This window comes from Suillus discolor (genome assembly GCF_016758755.1).
Source record: "Suillus discolor strain FC423 chromosome Unknown F5147scaffold_92, whole genome shotgun sequence".
Classification (NCBI taxonomy): domain Eukaryota; kingdom Fungi; phylum Basidiomycota; class Agaricomycetes; order Boletales; family Suillaceae; genus Suillus; species Suillus discolor.
In genome coordinates, this window is record NW_024541339.1 from 61,430 (window position 1) to 75,647 (window position 14,218).

Sequence of the window (14,218 nt, forward strand, 5' to 3'; positions counted from 1 at the left end):
TCACGGTCATTTTTGTGATGTTGTCTGTATTCTCCAAGACTCAGAGTCGTTTCAACCGTCTGCAAGTCACTGCTGTCACTCTCGCTACAGTTCCTTGCTTGCTTTCTGTACTGTTCCTGCCTGTTCTTGCTGCTTCTCACTTTTTCACCATCGTACTGCTGCAATTCTAACTTTTATTGCTTATATCACGATTCACCTTTGCACCGCCCTTCAGCTTCTTTGAACGAACTTCTTAATCCCCCCTTTACCATTGCTTTGAGTCATCGCAATCCACGAGTTTTGTTTTGGAATAAGTAGCGGGTGGAAATTTCAAGCTCATCAAGACACGGTCAAGTCCAAACTCAAGCATTTGGATCTAATTATTTTAAGAGAGTCTGTCTTAGTGCGTTTAGACTTGATTTGCTCTTGAGTCGCTCTCAGCCTCATTCAAGGTTTCTTTAAGAAATGTTTAAGTAACATGCACTTTTCCTGATGAAATATGTAAAGCTGAGATTTCACTCATCAAGGTTCCATCAAATATATATATATTGCCAATGCCTGCAATTCTGATACATCCATGGACTGTAGAACCTTTGATTATAATGTATGCTTGTCCTGACAGAGCTCTCAAATATCATCATGGTGATGGGGATTGTAGGGGGGTATCTGTATGGTAAGGAAGTTAAGTACTAGTGTAACTGTGATGCTCCATCGACTCTAGTATCTGAATATATAACGGATGCATGTGTTTATGAAACATACAAATGGCATCAAAAAGACAAGTGTCGCAAAGCTGTGTCGAATTGACATCACTATTAAGAGAATTTTCCACAAACACACTTCTTGTACTGGTGAGCAACAAAGTTATGAATGATGAATTTGGAGCAAGAATCTCAGAATGATGCACGTGACAACTTTAATGTCAGGCAGTCAACATAGTTCATAGTTCACCAAAATGATATTGTTGCGTCAAGACTATCTGGATTAGTGCTGCCATGGTCCGGTTTGGAGGGTCCTAGATGAGAACCGAGAACCGGACCATAGAGAACGGTTCTCTATGGTCCAGTTCGGTTTTTTTGGGGTCCGAACCTGAACCGGACCCAAAATTTTCTGTGGGGAGCATAAAAAAACATTATAATAAACAAAATACTAGTCTACACATTGAGTGACTAGTCTAAGCTACATACTCCTCTGCCTCCATAGCCGCTGAAAGATGTCCATTCCAGTAAGCAGCCTTCATTAGCTGTAGCGCAGAGAAGGTGGAAGGTGCCAGAGCATTGTGGCGCAGGGTTGACGTGATACCCCCGCTAGAGAAAGCGCACTCAGAGGGAACAGCACTACCTTGAATTGGTAGATAATCGCGTGCAAGACGAGCAAGTGTTGGATACTGTAGGGAGTGCAGCTAATGATAGTAATGAATAATGTGAGCTGAGAATGTGTTAGACAAAAAAATAAACTCACCCCCCACCATGCCACAACATCATTCGTCTCCTCCAATGGTGAATTGAGATACAAGGTGAGTTCGTGATAGTGATCGCGTGTGCGATGTTCTGTGGCTTGACGTGTGATGACAGCATCACGCATCCAGGATTTGCCGTACTGAACAGCCCGTGAGACCTTTGGTGGAATGGTAGCTTGTTCTGTGGCATGCGGCAGCAGAGGAGCCTCATAGTACTTATTGAACTACAATGTACATACTCATCAGCTACTGGTGGAATAAATCAATTAAATAACACTTACCACAACTTGAAGACGCGCTCTCCCGCTTGCAACCTTAGTATCAGTCCAACGGCTCTCGATGTACGCCAACTTGTAGTTGGGATCCAGCACTATAGTCATGTCAGATTCAGAAATGCACAAGAAAATAATGAAACTCACCCAGGCAGATAAAATAAACATCTGAGTCGCTCGTTTTCTCATTGTACTTATCGACATTCTTGAGGCCTTTCTGAATCGCATCAGTGATTGCTGTGTATTCTGGATCGTTCGCCATTGTCTGCCATGTGTCAGCAAGACACTCAAGTGTGGGTATGGTTTGCCAGGCCATTGGGTGCATGGCCGAAGAGAATGACTGCTGTGCAGTGGCAACCGGTACCGGCAATTCAAGGAGGTTGTCTGTGCAGGCTATGATGCTCGAGAGCTAGATAGGGAAGTAAAAGCTCGTTCAAAGTGTCAGGCAAAGGAAGCTACCAGAGGAACTCAAGTGGACCGGGCGACACTGGCTACAGACAAACCGCTACACAGGAAAGTGTCGTTCAATCTCCAGACCTACAAATTTCATGCCCTTGGAGACCATGTCTCATGTATAAGACATTTTGGGACAACTGACTCTTACAGTACAGAGCCGGTGTGTTTCTGAGCATCTGAGCATTTCTTTGGTTGACCACTCTTACAGGGAGAGCTGGAGCATCGCACTGGCAAGGGACATTACCTTCATACAGATCGAAAATCGTTTGTTAGGCAGCTCACGCAAATTGAACGTCGCCAAAATCGAATCAGGCGCATCAAAAGCTGTCTTCAACAGGCGCAATCTAGCAACATGGCAGATAGTACAATGAGCAATCCTTCCATACACCATCACATCGGCCAGAGTGAGAAAAACTATGATGATATTGGTTTCTACCTACATGCTAGAGATGGTGACCCAGCCATGAAGGTGCGTGACTATAGACCAAGTATATATTCTTTCATCTGACATGCTTTCTATAGAATTATTTTTTACGCCTGCAAGAACATCTTCTCTGTCGTATCCAAGAGTCTCAATCTGCTCAAGATGCAGAAGGAGATATCAAGAATGTTCTCTTCAAGCGAAATCACATTTACCACCATCACATAGCTAGAATCAATTATACAACCTACAACACTAGGAGGGATCAAGACGTCATTAACCCTAAAACGTGGCACTGCAACATCATGGTCCTCAGCGACTGCGGTGAACCTAGAACCCACTATCGCTATGCCAAGGTATTAGGTATTCACCATGTCAACGTTGTTTACATTGGTGGTCTCTATCATGGTCGCAGGCTCCTGTGATCATCATAAGTGAACAAATAAACAGACGAACAAATAAATAAAAATTACCTTGAGAACACTGTGCACTAGTCATAACTTCTTCCAGTCGGCTCAATTGAGCTTGAAGTCTCCATATAATTTATTGTGCAACATCGGGACTTCATGACTGTCATCAGCAAGAAGTGTGAAATGATTGACAGCCTGAAAAAAACGAAGACATTAAATCTTTGTACATGTGACTATATGTCTCACTTACCAGGCGAAGAGACAAGAAGCGTTTGAGGGACTTAAACAAAGATGCCCAGCGTGTTCTCACCCAGGCCAAAAGCTCACGAACGGGGATTCCCTCTTCCTCGCAAGACTTTTGAAAGAACACCCTGGCTTGTGGCGATTTGCGAATCTTTAATTTTCGTGTCACAAAACAACTCAAAAACAAAAAAGGACCTCACCTGTTCAATAAGAGCAAGCGCTTTGCCGACAGCATCTGCCACATTGAATCCATCCTCAGTTGCAGCCTCGGGATCGGATTCCAATGCGGCCAGCTGCTGAGTTAAGCTGTCTATGTCAGTATCATCACCATTATCCATAGCATGGTGGATTTTCTTGAGTAAGGTGGCTTGAGGGGTAGGTGCGACTGCATCCACGAAGTGTCGCGCAGCAAGATTGAGGATGTGTTCCTGACACCGAATGTGGTGAGGACCTGGAAGCCAATCATGGCCGTCCTCATTCAAGACCCTTGCCACTTCTTTCATGGTGGTGTCATTGTTCGAGGTGTTATCCGATGTCATCCAGCCGACCTGTATAAAGTAGAGTTAGAACATTGCTAGAACGAAACATGAAAAACATACCTTCTTGCGAATGTTGTACCTATCTATTGTCTTGACAAGGATGCGGCCGATGTTCTGGCCGCTATGGTTACCATCAATGCGGCTGAAATCAAGCTGCTCGTGTTTCAACTCCCAGTGTTGCGGCTTATCAGGAGGGTTCCAAATATAATGGCCAGTCACTGAAAAAAAAGGCTCGCTGATGATAGACATCCATGAGTCGAATGTCATAGACACAGCGCTGTCAACATGCTACCAAAACCACTTAATGAAACAGTTAATAATATAAGCAGAGAAAAACTTACTGCAAGACGCTCCTTGAGCCTTTCGACGAGGGAGATTGCTCGAGACTTGATTGTATCAGTCAATTTAGTGCGATGTGGGATATCTTTCTCAGACAGGGATGATCAAGCGTACAACAGCAAACATCGAAAAGCTGGCTTGTCAACTAGTTGGATTGCCTGCCATGATGTGAATAAACCTCAACATGAATTACAAAAAAAAACGCACTTCATCTTCCATCACGATGAGCTCCATTATATATTCCATTAGCCCCTCCTTCGTAAATACAGCCGGTTTTGAAACCAGGCTGCCATCAAGAGTTTGTTGCGTCGCAGTAAGGAGTGCATGGTAATGGCTGCAGCATCACAATGCTCCTTGTAGATTCGAAAGTGGGTCCATTTGTAGTGAACAATATGTGTTCGCAGTGTTGAAGTCCCTCCACGAAACATGTTCTTGTGTGCTGGTTCACCAGCGTCCCTTGTGCAAACATGTTAAAAAAGAGATTGAAAAATAAACAAACAACTTACTTGCACACATTACAGACCCACCCATCAGGAATACAACTGAATATAGTCCGAATATCGGCTGTACGTTCGCTTTTCGTAACCTAAATACAAGTGTCAGCTAAGGAAGACATTCAGGACAATGAGAGAGGTACATATGGTTTGAGTTGCACCTCCATTCTCAGACTTCGCTTCATCAAGAGGAGAAGGGATGTCTTCATCATCAGTGTCAAGAGGAGATAGGATGCGCATAGTGGCTTTTTTGATGGGCACTGGAGGGTCTGTAGCGCTTGACAAAGCACATTTCCTCGTGCTGGAGCCTGATGCTGACAGCCTGCAGGCATTGTCAGCATCACAAACGCAAGCCGACGGCTTTGAAGGGCGGCCAGAGCGCCGAGAACCAGCTACAACAATGGCTGGGGTGCGTCCAGCCTTGAGTAGAACAGGGAAAGCATTGCTTGATGATTTGGTTTGTGGGACATTGGGCAAGGGTATATTGTCGTCAGGATCGTTGTAAAACATGATGTCAGACGCATCCTTGAGGGAGCCATCAGCATTGAGAGCGCAGGACATTTTCAACAAGACAACTCACAATTTTGTTGCCATCATCTTTTTTTATACATAGAACAGGGAGAAAACTCCTGCACGTCCCAGAACATTGGAATCTGAGGAGATCGTTCGAAGCAAAGAGCTGGAGGATCATAATTGTTGTGCAGACTCAAGGAAACATATATCTGCGACATATTTGAACAAATGTCAGTGTGTGAGAGAATCAAAATTTGGATTAGTTAGTATGTACCTTCAAAAAGGCTAAAGGCAGAAGGGTAGAGTGCAAATCTCAAAGTTCATTCAACGTCGAAGTCAGAGTTGAGAACGGTTCGGAACGGTTCGGAACGGTTCGGCAAGGGCGAACCAAAATAGAACGATTCGGCAGGACCTAGAACCAAGAACTGATTTCCAGTCCGGTTCAGGCTGACAACAGAACTGTGGACCGAACCGTCCAGAACCGGACCAAAAGTCCAGTTCGAACCATGGTTTGGAACTGGACCGTGGCAGCACTAATCTGGATTGCTACTATTGGTAAAATCATAGCAAGATGAGCGGATGTCATGATCAAGTTTCAATCTGAAAAGCATATTATCGGCGTCAAAAGATAGGTAGAGGCAGGATGTCACTGAACATGGATTGTCTTAGCTCTAGCCAGGTACAATGAACTACTACCATGTGCCAACCATACATTACATACTCAAGCTGCCACACCAGGGACCGACTTTTTCATTCTTGCTCGTCTTTCTCGAATTCTTGCCAGCGTGCTATTCTTAACAAGGGGACGTTGGGCAGTTGAATACAAAGGAAAAATTTGCCTAGAGAACATGAGGATCAACAGAACAAATATATTACTTCCAAATTATTAATCACCTGTTCCACCAAACAACAAGTTCATCCACCTCTTGTTTCTCATCTGGGTCTTCGAAAATATCTAAGATGGAATTGTAAAAGCGTTCAGAGTCGGTGACCATGTCTGTATGTGAGAACACAGGGGATGAGGTGAGGGTGAATCAAACCTAGAAGAAATATTCAATCAGATAAAAATAGGGATCTGAAGGATAGACATACCTGCATTGAAATGTATGCGATGGAGGGCAAAGTAACTCTGGTCATTCTGTGAATTCGGGCATTGCCTGAAAAAGTTGCCTTTGGTTCCCTATCTACAGAACTGGGGGACGTGAAAACATATTTATATGCCTGTGAATTTTGTTAAGGACAGAAATTTAGAAGCGACGCAAAACTCATATCATACAGAGACTAGCAAGGTGCTTTGAAACAAGCCATTCCACGGATCCTCCAAGTCATAATGGTAGTCAGCATATAAGAACAACGGCCATTGGTCTCCGGTCACAAGCATCTCACCACTTTGTAGCTTAGTTTTTGTCTTGTATCGCCCGTCAGTCTTTATGTCATTGACGACTGAGATATTACTTACTCTAAGTTGGACCAGTCAAGGCCAGCAGGACAGAGCAATGCGCCTGTCCATTCATGATGAAAACCCCAGTCAATTTTCACATTGCGAGTAAGAGGGGGAACAAGGCTCTGTCCCTTTGGAGTGATCCAGTCAAGCACACTGCCTTTCAGACTTTTGGTGTCATCACCCCTTGCTCCAGATGTGCCTTTGGTGAGCTATGACATGTAGGATAGATCTTTAATATGATGACATATAACTAATAGCACCTACCAGCTCTGTGATGAGGTCAACCTCATCATCTCCACCTTGCATCAGCCGCTCTTCCAAGCCTGCTACAGACTTGAGGAGCTCTTGAAAAATATGGTGCTTGCACCGTTCCCTTGGAAAACACACAAGATTAGACACACTGTGCATAACACTGCATGAAAACAAATACTCTGCGGTGAAGTTTTCATCTGGAATCTCCGCCAATCCTCCCATCTGTAAGATTCCATTGGTGAGAAGGGCTTGGAAATTGCAAAGAGCATGGACCATTCGCCCAAAATGACGTCCATAGTGTACCAGCGGATCAGTTGCACTCCTGTATTACAATTCCAGTCATCAGTGGCAATTGCCTCCTGCAAATACAAATCACTCATGGCCTTTTCCTGGGACCGAGTTGAAGAGCATCAACTGTTTGCGATGTTGGCCACATGATTGCTGTTCCTCGGACATGACAAGTGCAATGCAGCAAGGCAAGATGGTCACGATCACGATTATATTCAAATTTAAATACCCTTCGGCTGCAGTAGTATTTGGTGGGGGGAGCGACTCAAATCTGTTTTAGGAATTCAAGCAATAGTAGTGAATTGGTTTAGTAATAGTACTAGTAGTGGTCGATGAAATAACGACTTACTACAGCCAAGCGAACATCTCATTGGTGGAGAGGACTCACATACAAATTGAGTATAGTTGTATACGTAACCCGCTGCAAAATATCTTTACAAGAAATCCAAACTCGGATTTGATTCTACTGCTAGGTAGCGGAGATTGAAATGTTCTACGACTCCTTTGAGTGTTGGAAGTTGTTGAAAATAAAACTGTGACATCAGCAAATGGGTGGGACACGCATTGATGCATCAAGCATTATTCACATCCTGTGCAGCTACAGTAATAGTATGCAAGTTATATTAACCATGGTTACACATAGATAAGACCCATTCCAGACGAGCACCTAAAAATACAAACAGACAAGGTATTCACAAAGCAGAACAAACATTGCACTTAGTGCGCAGAGACGTCACATCTGCTTGTTCCCGCCGTCTCGCTTGATAACACCCTCGTTGATGGAAAGTCCACTAAGCATGAACTCCCCTCAGGCTGTCACCATTGGACTTGGGGCGGATGATGCGATAATAGTAGAAGGGCTGTTGTGCGGAGTCTGGAAGAAGGCACAACAGAGCTTGAGCTGGTGCTCACGATACTTGCGACAGGATGTTCAGGAAACATGCACTGAATGGCTGGGTGTAGATCTGTGTGGTGATTAGTGCTATGTTCGAACAAAAATTAAACGAGAAAATGGCTCACATTTGGTGTTAGGATACTGGGATCATCAGAGTAACGACCATGGGATAAGCACTCCTCGCTTGACATCAGGGCCCTGAGTCTGAGAACCACCAATTTGAAGATGAAGTGGAATGCATGAGGGGAAAAACTCACCTCGCAAGTTGGAGGGACATGGTCTCCAAGCGAAGCAGGTAATTTCCAGGTGTGAGAGTATGTGGGATCATCATGTTCGTGGGAGCTTGAGAATATGTGAGTGCAAGTAAAGCAAAGTACGAACAGTACTAACTCAGATTTGCCTGATACCAGGTACTACCGTCCGCCTCAAGACCGAGTTCAGATATCTTGAATCACTCAGAGTTCGTCGAGTTGCATGTTGAGCAAGAACTGTCGCACTTTTTTATGTAGTTCACAATGAGCCTGTGTTATACAGCCACAGCATCACTTGTCAATCTGTGACATTGTATGAAGTCACGTACATTGGATGAGCCACTGATCCATGGAATCTCAAACTTGAAGTCAGGGCTCGCATTTCTGACCGTGAACTGAGCTCTTGCCCACAGTTAGCAATTTATGGGATTGTCAGCACCCTCGACATGGACAGGAAGAAAAAGTGTAGGTCACATGCCCCACATAGCTGGCGGACAATGATCAAGTCATGGTAACTTAACCTTAGCCAGCGACCCTCATGCCAATTGTCTATTGATTGCAGCTCAGTACTTACAGTGTGTATGAAGAAAGTTTATGAGATCGCATGATAGTAGTACATATGTCTTCGTAGTTAATGCCTGAGAACATCCAATCATGCTAGCTCAGATGACCGACCCAGCAGGCCTTGTAGGCCATTCGCTAATGTCAGCGCATTTTGGCTACAATGCACATATGAGATAGAGTAAGGGAAGAATTAAGGCAAGTTTACTCACAGGGCAGCCAACCAGCCATGTTGTCCATCACAAGTAGTGATCCAGGCATTTAATTCAACTGCTTCATCACCAGAGCTCCTGCGGACTATCCTGAGGAGATGTAACTGACAAACTGCCTCTTCACGCACATCCACGGAATGTAAAACTCTGGGTTGGAGAACAAGGCGACACTTAAACATCACTACGTACTATAAAAAGGGGTAAGTTTCAAATACCAAGTTGTCGACAACAGTACATACCATGGCGCATATCACCGATATGAGTTGTTCTGGAATTTCTTTGTAGTCGTCAAAGAACAAATCAAGCAAGGAAGTATCACAGCTGTTATCGACTGGTCGCAATAGCCGCTGTGCAATCAATATTAATATTGGCAACCGATGATAAGCTCTCTAAAATAAGGAATATCAGTAATCAGAAAATGTTCACAAGAAGATGATAGTACCCCGTTTGTGTCACGGGTAAAATCAATCAATGAGGCCACACTATTGTAGGCCGTCAACCCAGTAAGGCCATTGATGTAGTTTGCAATAGTTGCAGGGGGCTTGCTCTGAAGACTGTAACCTCCAATGGAAGCTCTGTTGGACTTGTCGATGTAGGCAGCTGAGTGGGATTTCAAACTCTTCATGAATGCATCCCGCTCGTCGGTTACCTAAATAATTCGGATGTGGACGTGGTACCATGCCCAAGCCCTACTATTACGGATCCTTACAGTTCATACTACTGCTGCTAGAAGACAAGTTGTGAGGGAAAGTTACATGCAGAGTTGTTAGAGAGATGTTAGAGAGATGTTAGAGGCCATGTCTCTTGACCATGCAACCCCTGAAGCGACCCTCAGAATGATGAGTTGGGGTGTCAAAACCTAGTAAATCATCAGTGTGGGACAGCCCATTGTAGTAGTGTATGTGAACGCACCACAAAGGTTCCCCAGACTATTCCTACCGCCGTCGCACTTGGAACACCTTGGATATAGGTGGCAAGGTAGGCGATCCCCAGAACTGTGAAAGGGAGGGCAGACTCAACCAAAATTGCCACAGTGCCCGTGTAAGTACTCCTCTGCTGATTGGTGAGAACAGATTGTACTCTGCGATGAAAGAATAGCAGCCGGGAAGTGATCAATGCAGTAATGATGATGTTAAAGCTGACAGTTAACGCAACCCATGAAATGCCGGATCGTGCTGCAAGGCCCTGCCATATATCTGACATCGGCATGGCACTCTCAACCACCATCATGACCGCCATAGCTGTACAAAGCAATGATTAGTTTGGTGCAGGATTGATAGCAAAGCACGTACTGGTAGATCCCAAGTATATAATTGCAGGTATGACAATTATTGACACGCTCGACCCCCAAATAATGTAACAACAATAAAGCTTTCGAGATGTATATATGAGCATCAGAACTCAATGATCATATATTGTAAACTCACCATAAGTCCGTCTGTCAGAATATTTGTGGCACAGTCTGCCGCTGTGCCAAAGACATTGTACCAAGCAGCCAAATTTGCAGCGAGATATGCAGATGGGCCACCAGGGTAGTTTTGCTGTTCTATCCACATTAGTTTGCAGATGGCATTATTACTTGCAAGGGTGATTGTCAAAAGAAGCAAGAGAAGGCCTCCAAAACCTATGTAAAATCTCCCGCGCTGCACCTGCTTGATCGAGGTCATAAGCAGGTAAGTAGAGTAGGCATATAGGAATAAATTTCCTCCTGCGCTTGGAGTATAAGCTGTCAACAAGAAACTATTGCTGATAGATAGAAAGTCACCATAAACGACTGCGGAAATGGTATTCCCAACATACAGTGCATGCTGCATAGCAAGTTCAGTGGACGCCATGAGGGACACGGGAAGGGACACTATGAGTTGGTTGTAACAGTATCAGCACTTCAGCTGGTGCACTAAGAAACCCAGTGATAGTTATAAAATCTTATGGCAGAAAACATCTCCCTGATAAGACTAGTATGCGACCCACAGCAAAGCTATGAAGACTGGTAGATCTGTAGATGTGGATACATGACATTTTAGAACTCACTGACAAGCGGCGGCTCGACGGCAATACCGAAAACGATCCCGTCTTGATCCTGTCCATTCTTACTGAAAATAACTACTGCATGAATGGGGCAAGGCCTGCGCGCGCTACTTTTACTCATTTGTTTGTTGTCCTTGCTATTTTCTGTAGTTACTACCTTGCTGGGTTGGGTTAGAACGGGGTTAGCCAGGTTAACCTTTTGTAGATATTTTGGAATTCTACCCCAAAAGCGAGATACCGTCTGGTACGTACGAGACTTTGTGTGGCTGTGCAGCATGTGGCTTCTCTTCTCTGCTTTTTTTCTCTTTGTCATCTTAGGCTGACCTAATGTTTACTACAGTACATTCTTCTCCGCTTACCACACAGCGCGCTCCAGCATTGCCCTGCTTTTCTGATTTTTGTTTATCTTCTGCGCCAGACCTTGGTGAGCTTTGATGCATTGATGGCTCAGATCCTTTTATGCATTTGCATGCAAGTTCAGTGGGGAAGCCAGCTATGACACCTTCTGCTAGTGGCAAGCGAGAGTATCATCCTTACCAGCACCTGCTGCCATGTGCATGTGGATTTCCGCACTTTCGTGGATGCAGATGCCCGCATTGACGCAGTACTGATACAGATGCCTATGCTCATGCTCACGCGGATGCCTTATTACTAACTATCTCCTCCATCAGGGAATTGACCGCAGAAAGATAATGTTTTACACTGCATTGTCTAGTCTAAATTTGATAAAATATATATCATTATGATAGATCTGTAGACAAAGCTTTATATACCCGGAGTGACTTGGATGAAAAGTGTCACAACTATCTTTGTCATGTAAGAGGGAGAGGTCACATAGTCTGCCGGCTTGGTAGCCAAATGCCATCTTTATCACACGCTAAATGAATGGTGGAAACTGCCGAATTGTCAACCACACCAAACGATGGTAAGGCATGGTCACTGATTGTAAGGTGAGACAAGCATGGTAAGTTTGACAAGCCGCTTGCACCTTGCTGTCACTTGACATCTGCTGGCAAGGCTTGGCTCTGAATAATAACTCTACTATATATGTCTTGTAGTTTGGAGGTGACATTTCACTGCAAGGTGAGTTTTATATGGCGCAGTTGTCAATGTCTCCCTCATGGTGAACAATTTACAGCTCTCTTTTTTAATGGTGGTCTTCACCATGTCTTCCAAGGAGTCAAAGGCTGGCAGAGGAGTATCAGACCTTGCCTATATGTTTGGTGCTGACATCAACCTGCAAGGTGAGTTTTATGTGGCGCAGTTGTCAATGTCTCCCTCATGGTGAACAATTTACAGCTCTCTTTTCTAATGGCAGTCTTCACCATGTCTTCCAAGGAGTCCAAGGCTGGCAGAGGAGTATCAGACCTTGCCTATATGTTTGGCACTGACATAAACCTGCAAGGTGAGTTTTATATGGCGCAACTGTCAATGTCTCCCTCATGGTGACCAATTTACAGCTGCCTGCAAGGATTATTTGTATGACATCGCTATGTCAATCTGACTATTATTGGGTGTTAACAGGTCTTACTATTGAAGGATAGGCGTAAATATTACATTAGGCTAACTATACGCATATTGTGATATACAAGGAGGTGGAAGCGTTACAAAGCAGTACTGGCATTTGCATCTTTTAGCGCTGCTTGCCTTTGGCGTATCTTAGACAGAGCACTGTTAGCTTTGAGAGTTCGTCTAGCTGCTGATGAAGTAGGAAATATCTGACTAAACCAATAGGACTGAGACTTTGAATAATTGTTAGAAAACATTGCCTTACCGATTCCACCACACCAGAAGATCTGTTACTTCCCCTCTTTCATCTGGATCTTCCAAAAGGTCAAGAAGAGAGTGATAAAACGTCTCTGAATCAGTCACTGTATCTGTGCGAGAAAATACTGATGATGAGCAAAGTGCGAATCTAACCTGTCTCAATCATCAGCCATAAAATTAGACAATAATTAATAGTGTTTTAATGACCTGTGTTGCGACATATGCGACAGAAGGAGCGGTGACAGCAGTCATACCATGAAGGCGAGCATTGCCGGCACGTGTAGCCTTGGGCTCTTTTTCCACAGAACTTGGCGACATAAATATATGCCTAAATGCCTTATAATAAATTATACATTAAGCAATCATACAATTTACAAAGTCTCCAAGCGCACTCACATTTACTAGCAGGCGACTTCTAAGAAGGCCATTCCAAGGATCATCTGGATCATAGGCCTCATTGGCATATACAAAAAGTGGCCATTAGTCTCCACTGACAGCAATTTCGCCGCTTTGCAGCTTCTGTTTTGTTCTTTTCACCATCAATAAGCATCAGTGATTGATATTTGGGTCAATAAAAATGGAACCTACTCTGCATCATTCCAATCTAATTCAGCAGGACAGAGTAAGTGGCCAGTGATAGGGTGGTTGAAGCCACGACTGATCTTGGAATTACGTGGCAAAGAAGGCAGGACTGCTTCTCCTGCAGGTGTTATCCAATCGATCACCACAGGCTTCAATGACTTTGTGTCTTCACCTCGTGCTGCGGTTGCCCCCTTACCAATCTACTAGCTAAGCACTAAGAATGTTTGGTGGGAACAAGCAACTCACTAGTTCTCCGACATGAAGAACATCTTCCTCTGACCCATCCCTTAGTTGCTCTAAAAGGCCAGGATATGAGTCCAATAGCCTCTCAAATACGAGATGCTCTCTGCGCTCTCTATGAACTGCATCAGATTAATTATCGCCAGTAGAAATCAAGACAATATTGACTCAGCAGTAAAATCTTCTAGGGAAGCTTCCTCCAGTTGTTCCAAACGTAATATACCATTGGTTAAAAGGGACAGATAGTTGCAGAGAGCAAAAACTGTATGGCCAAAATGTCTTCCATGTGAAACTAGAGGATCAGATTTTAGTCTAAAATACATGTGTCAGGCCAGAAAATTCGAGTGATTCAAAAACTCATGCTCTCTTGTGAGGTCCTAGCTGAAGAGCTGAGGAACCTCTCTTGCGGGAATGGTCATCGTCCATATCAAAAGCTAGCAGGTACACCTAGTAAGTAAGACCAACCAGACTCATTTATACCTGACGGAGAGAGGCACAGCCTCATCCCAATAACAATATATCATGTTGGCGCAGTTTAGTGCGCCAATGGCCATGTGTTACAGGGATCTGTAA

General features: G+C 44.2%; 5 protein-coding genes across 5 annotated transcripts; 1 reads left to right on the plus strand and 4 right to left on the minus strand.

Annotated features, from left to right (window-relative positions):
* Positions 1-2,533: 2,533 nt before the first annotated feature.
* Positions 2,534-3,012, plus strand: F5147DRAFT_779749 (uncharacterized protein; the record flags this gene model as incomplete). Its single annotated transcript, XM_041442349.1, has 2 exons — positions 2,534-2,635; positions 2,689-3,012. 2 exons carry the CDS (start codon positions 2,534-2,536, stop codon positions 3,010-3,012), a joined length of 426 nt encoding a protein of 141 aa, XP_041286761.1.
* Positions 3,013-5,846: 2,834 nt separating this feature from the next.
* On the minus strand, positions 5,847-7,277 carry F5147DRAFT_748041 (uncharacterized protein; the record flags this gene model as incomplete). The annotated part of the gene is made up of 8 exons (XM_041440016.1): positions 5,847-5,964; positions 6,020-6,122; positions 6,214-6,346; positions 6,408-6,513; positions 6,585-6,778; positions 6,834-6,942; positions 7,000-7,143; positions 7,198-7,277. The coding sequence occupies 8 exons, from the start codon at positions 7,275-7,277 to the stop codon at positions 5,847-5,849; spliced, it is 987 nt and encodes a 328-aa protein (XP_041286762.1).
* A 1,630-nt stretch (positions 7,278-8,907) lies between these two features.
* Positions 8,908-9,653, minus strand: F5147DRAFT_779753 (uncharacterized protein; the record flags this gene model as incomplete). The annotated part of the gene is made up of 4 exons (XM_041442350.1): positions 8,908-8,974; positions 9,029-9,216; positions 9,268-9,417; positions 9,471-9,653. The coding sequence occupies 4 exons, from the start codon at positions 9,651-9,653 to the stop codon at positions 8,908-8,910; spliced, it is 588 nt and encodes a 195-aa protein (XP_041286763.1).
* Positions 9,654-9,794: 141 nt separating this feature from the next.
* F5147DRAFT_748042 (uncharacterized protein) lies at positions 9,795-11,724 on the minus strand (the record flags this gene model as incomplete). The annotated part of the gene is made up of 6 exons (XM_041440017.1): positions 9,795-9,887; positions 9,941-10,269; positions 10,321-10,399; positions 10,456-10,736; positions 10,794-10,836; positions 11,701-11,724. 6 exons carry the CDS (start codon positions 11,722-11,724, stop codon positions 9,795-9,797), a joined length of 849 nt encoding a protein of 282 aa, XP_041286764.1.
* A 1,102-nt stretch (positions 11,725-12,826) lies between these two features.
* Positions 12,827-14,071, minus strand: F5147DRAFT_657752 (uncharacterized protein; the record flags this gene model as incomplete). Its single annotated transcript, XM_041434317.1, has 8 exons — positions 12,827-12,976; positions 13,031-13,159; positions 13,220-13,276; positions 13,319-13,352; positions 13,412-13,605; positions 13,652-13,767; positions 13,869-13,907; positions 14,044-14,071. 8 exons carry the CDS (start codon positions 14,069-14,071, stop codon positions 12,827-12,829), a joined length of 747 nt encoding a protein of 248 aa, XP_041286765.1.
* Between the last annotated feature and the right edge of the window lie 147 nt (positions 14,072-14,218).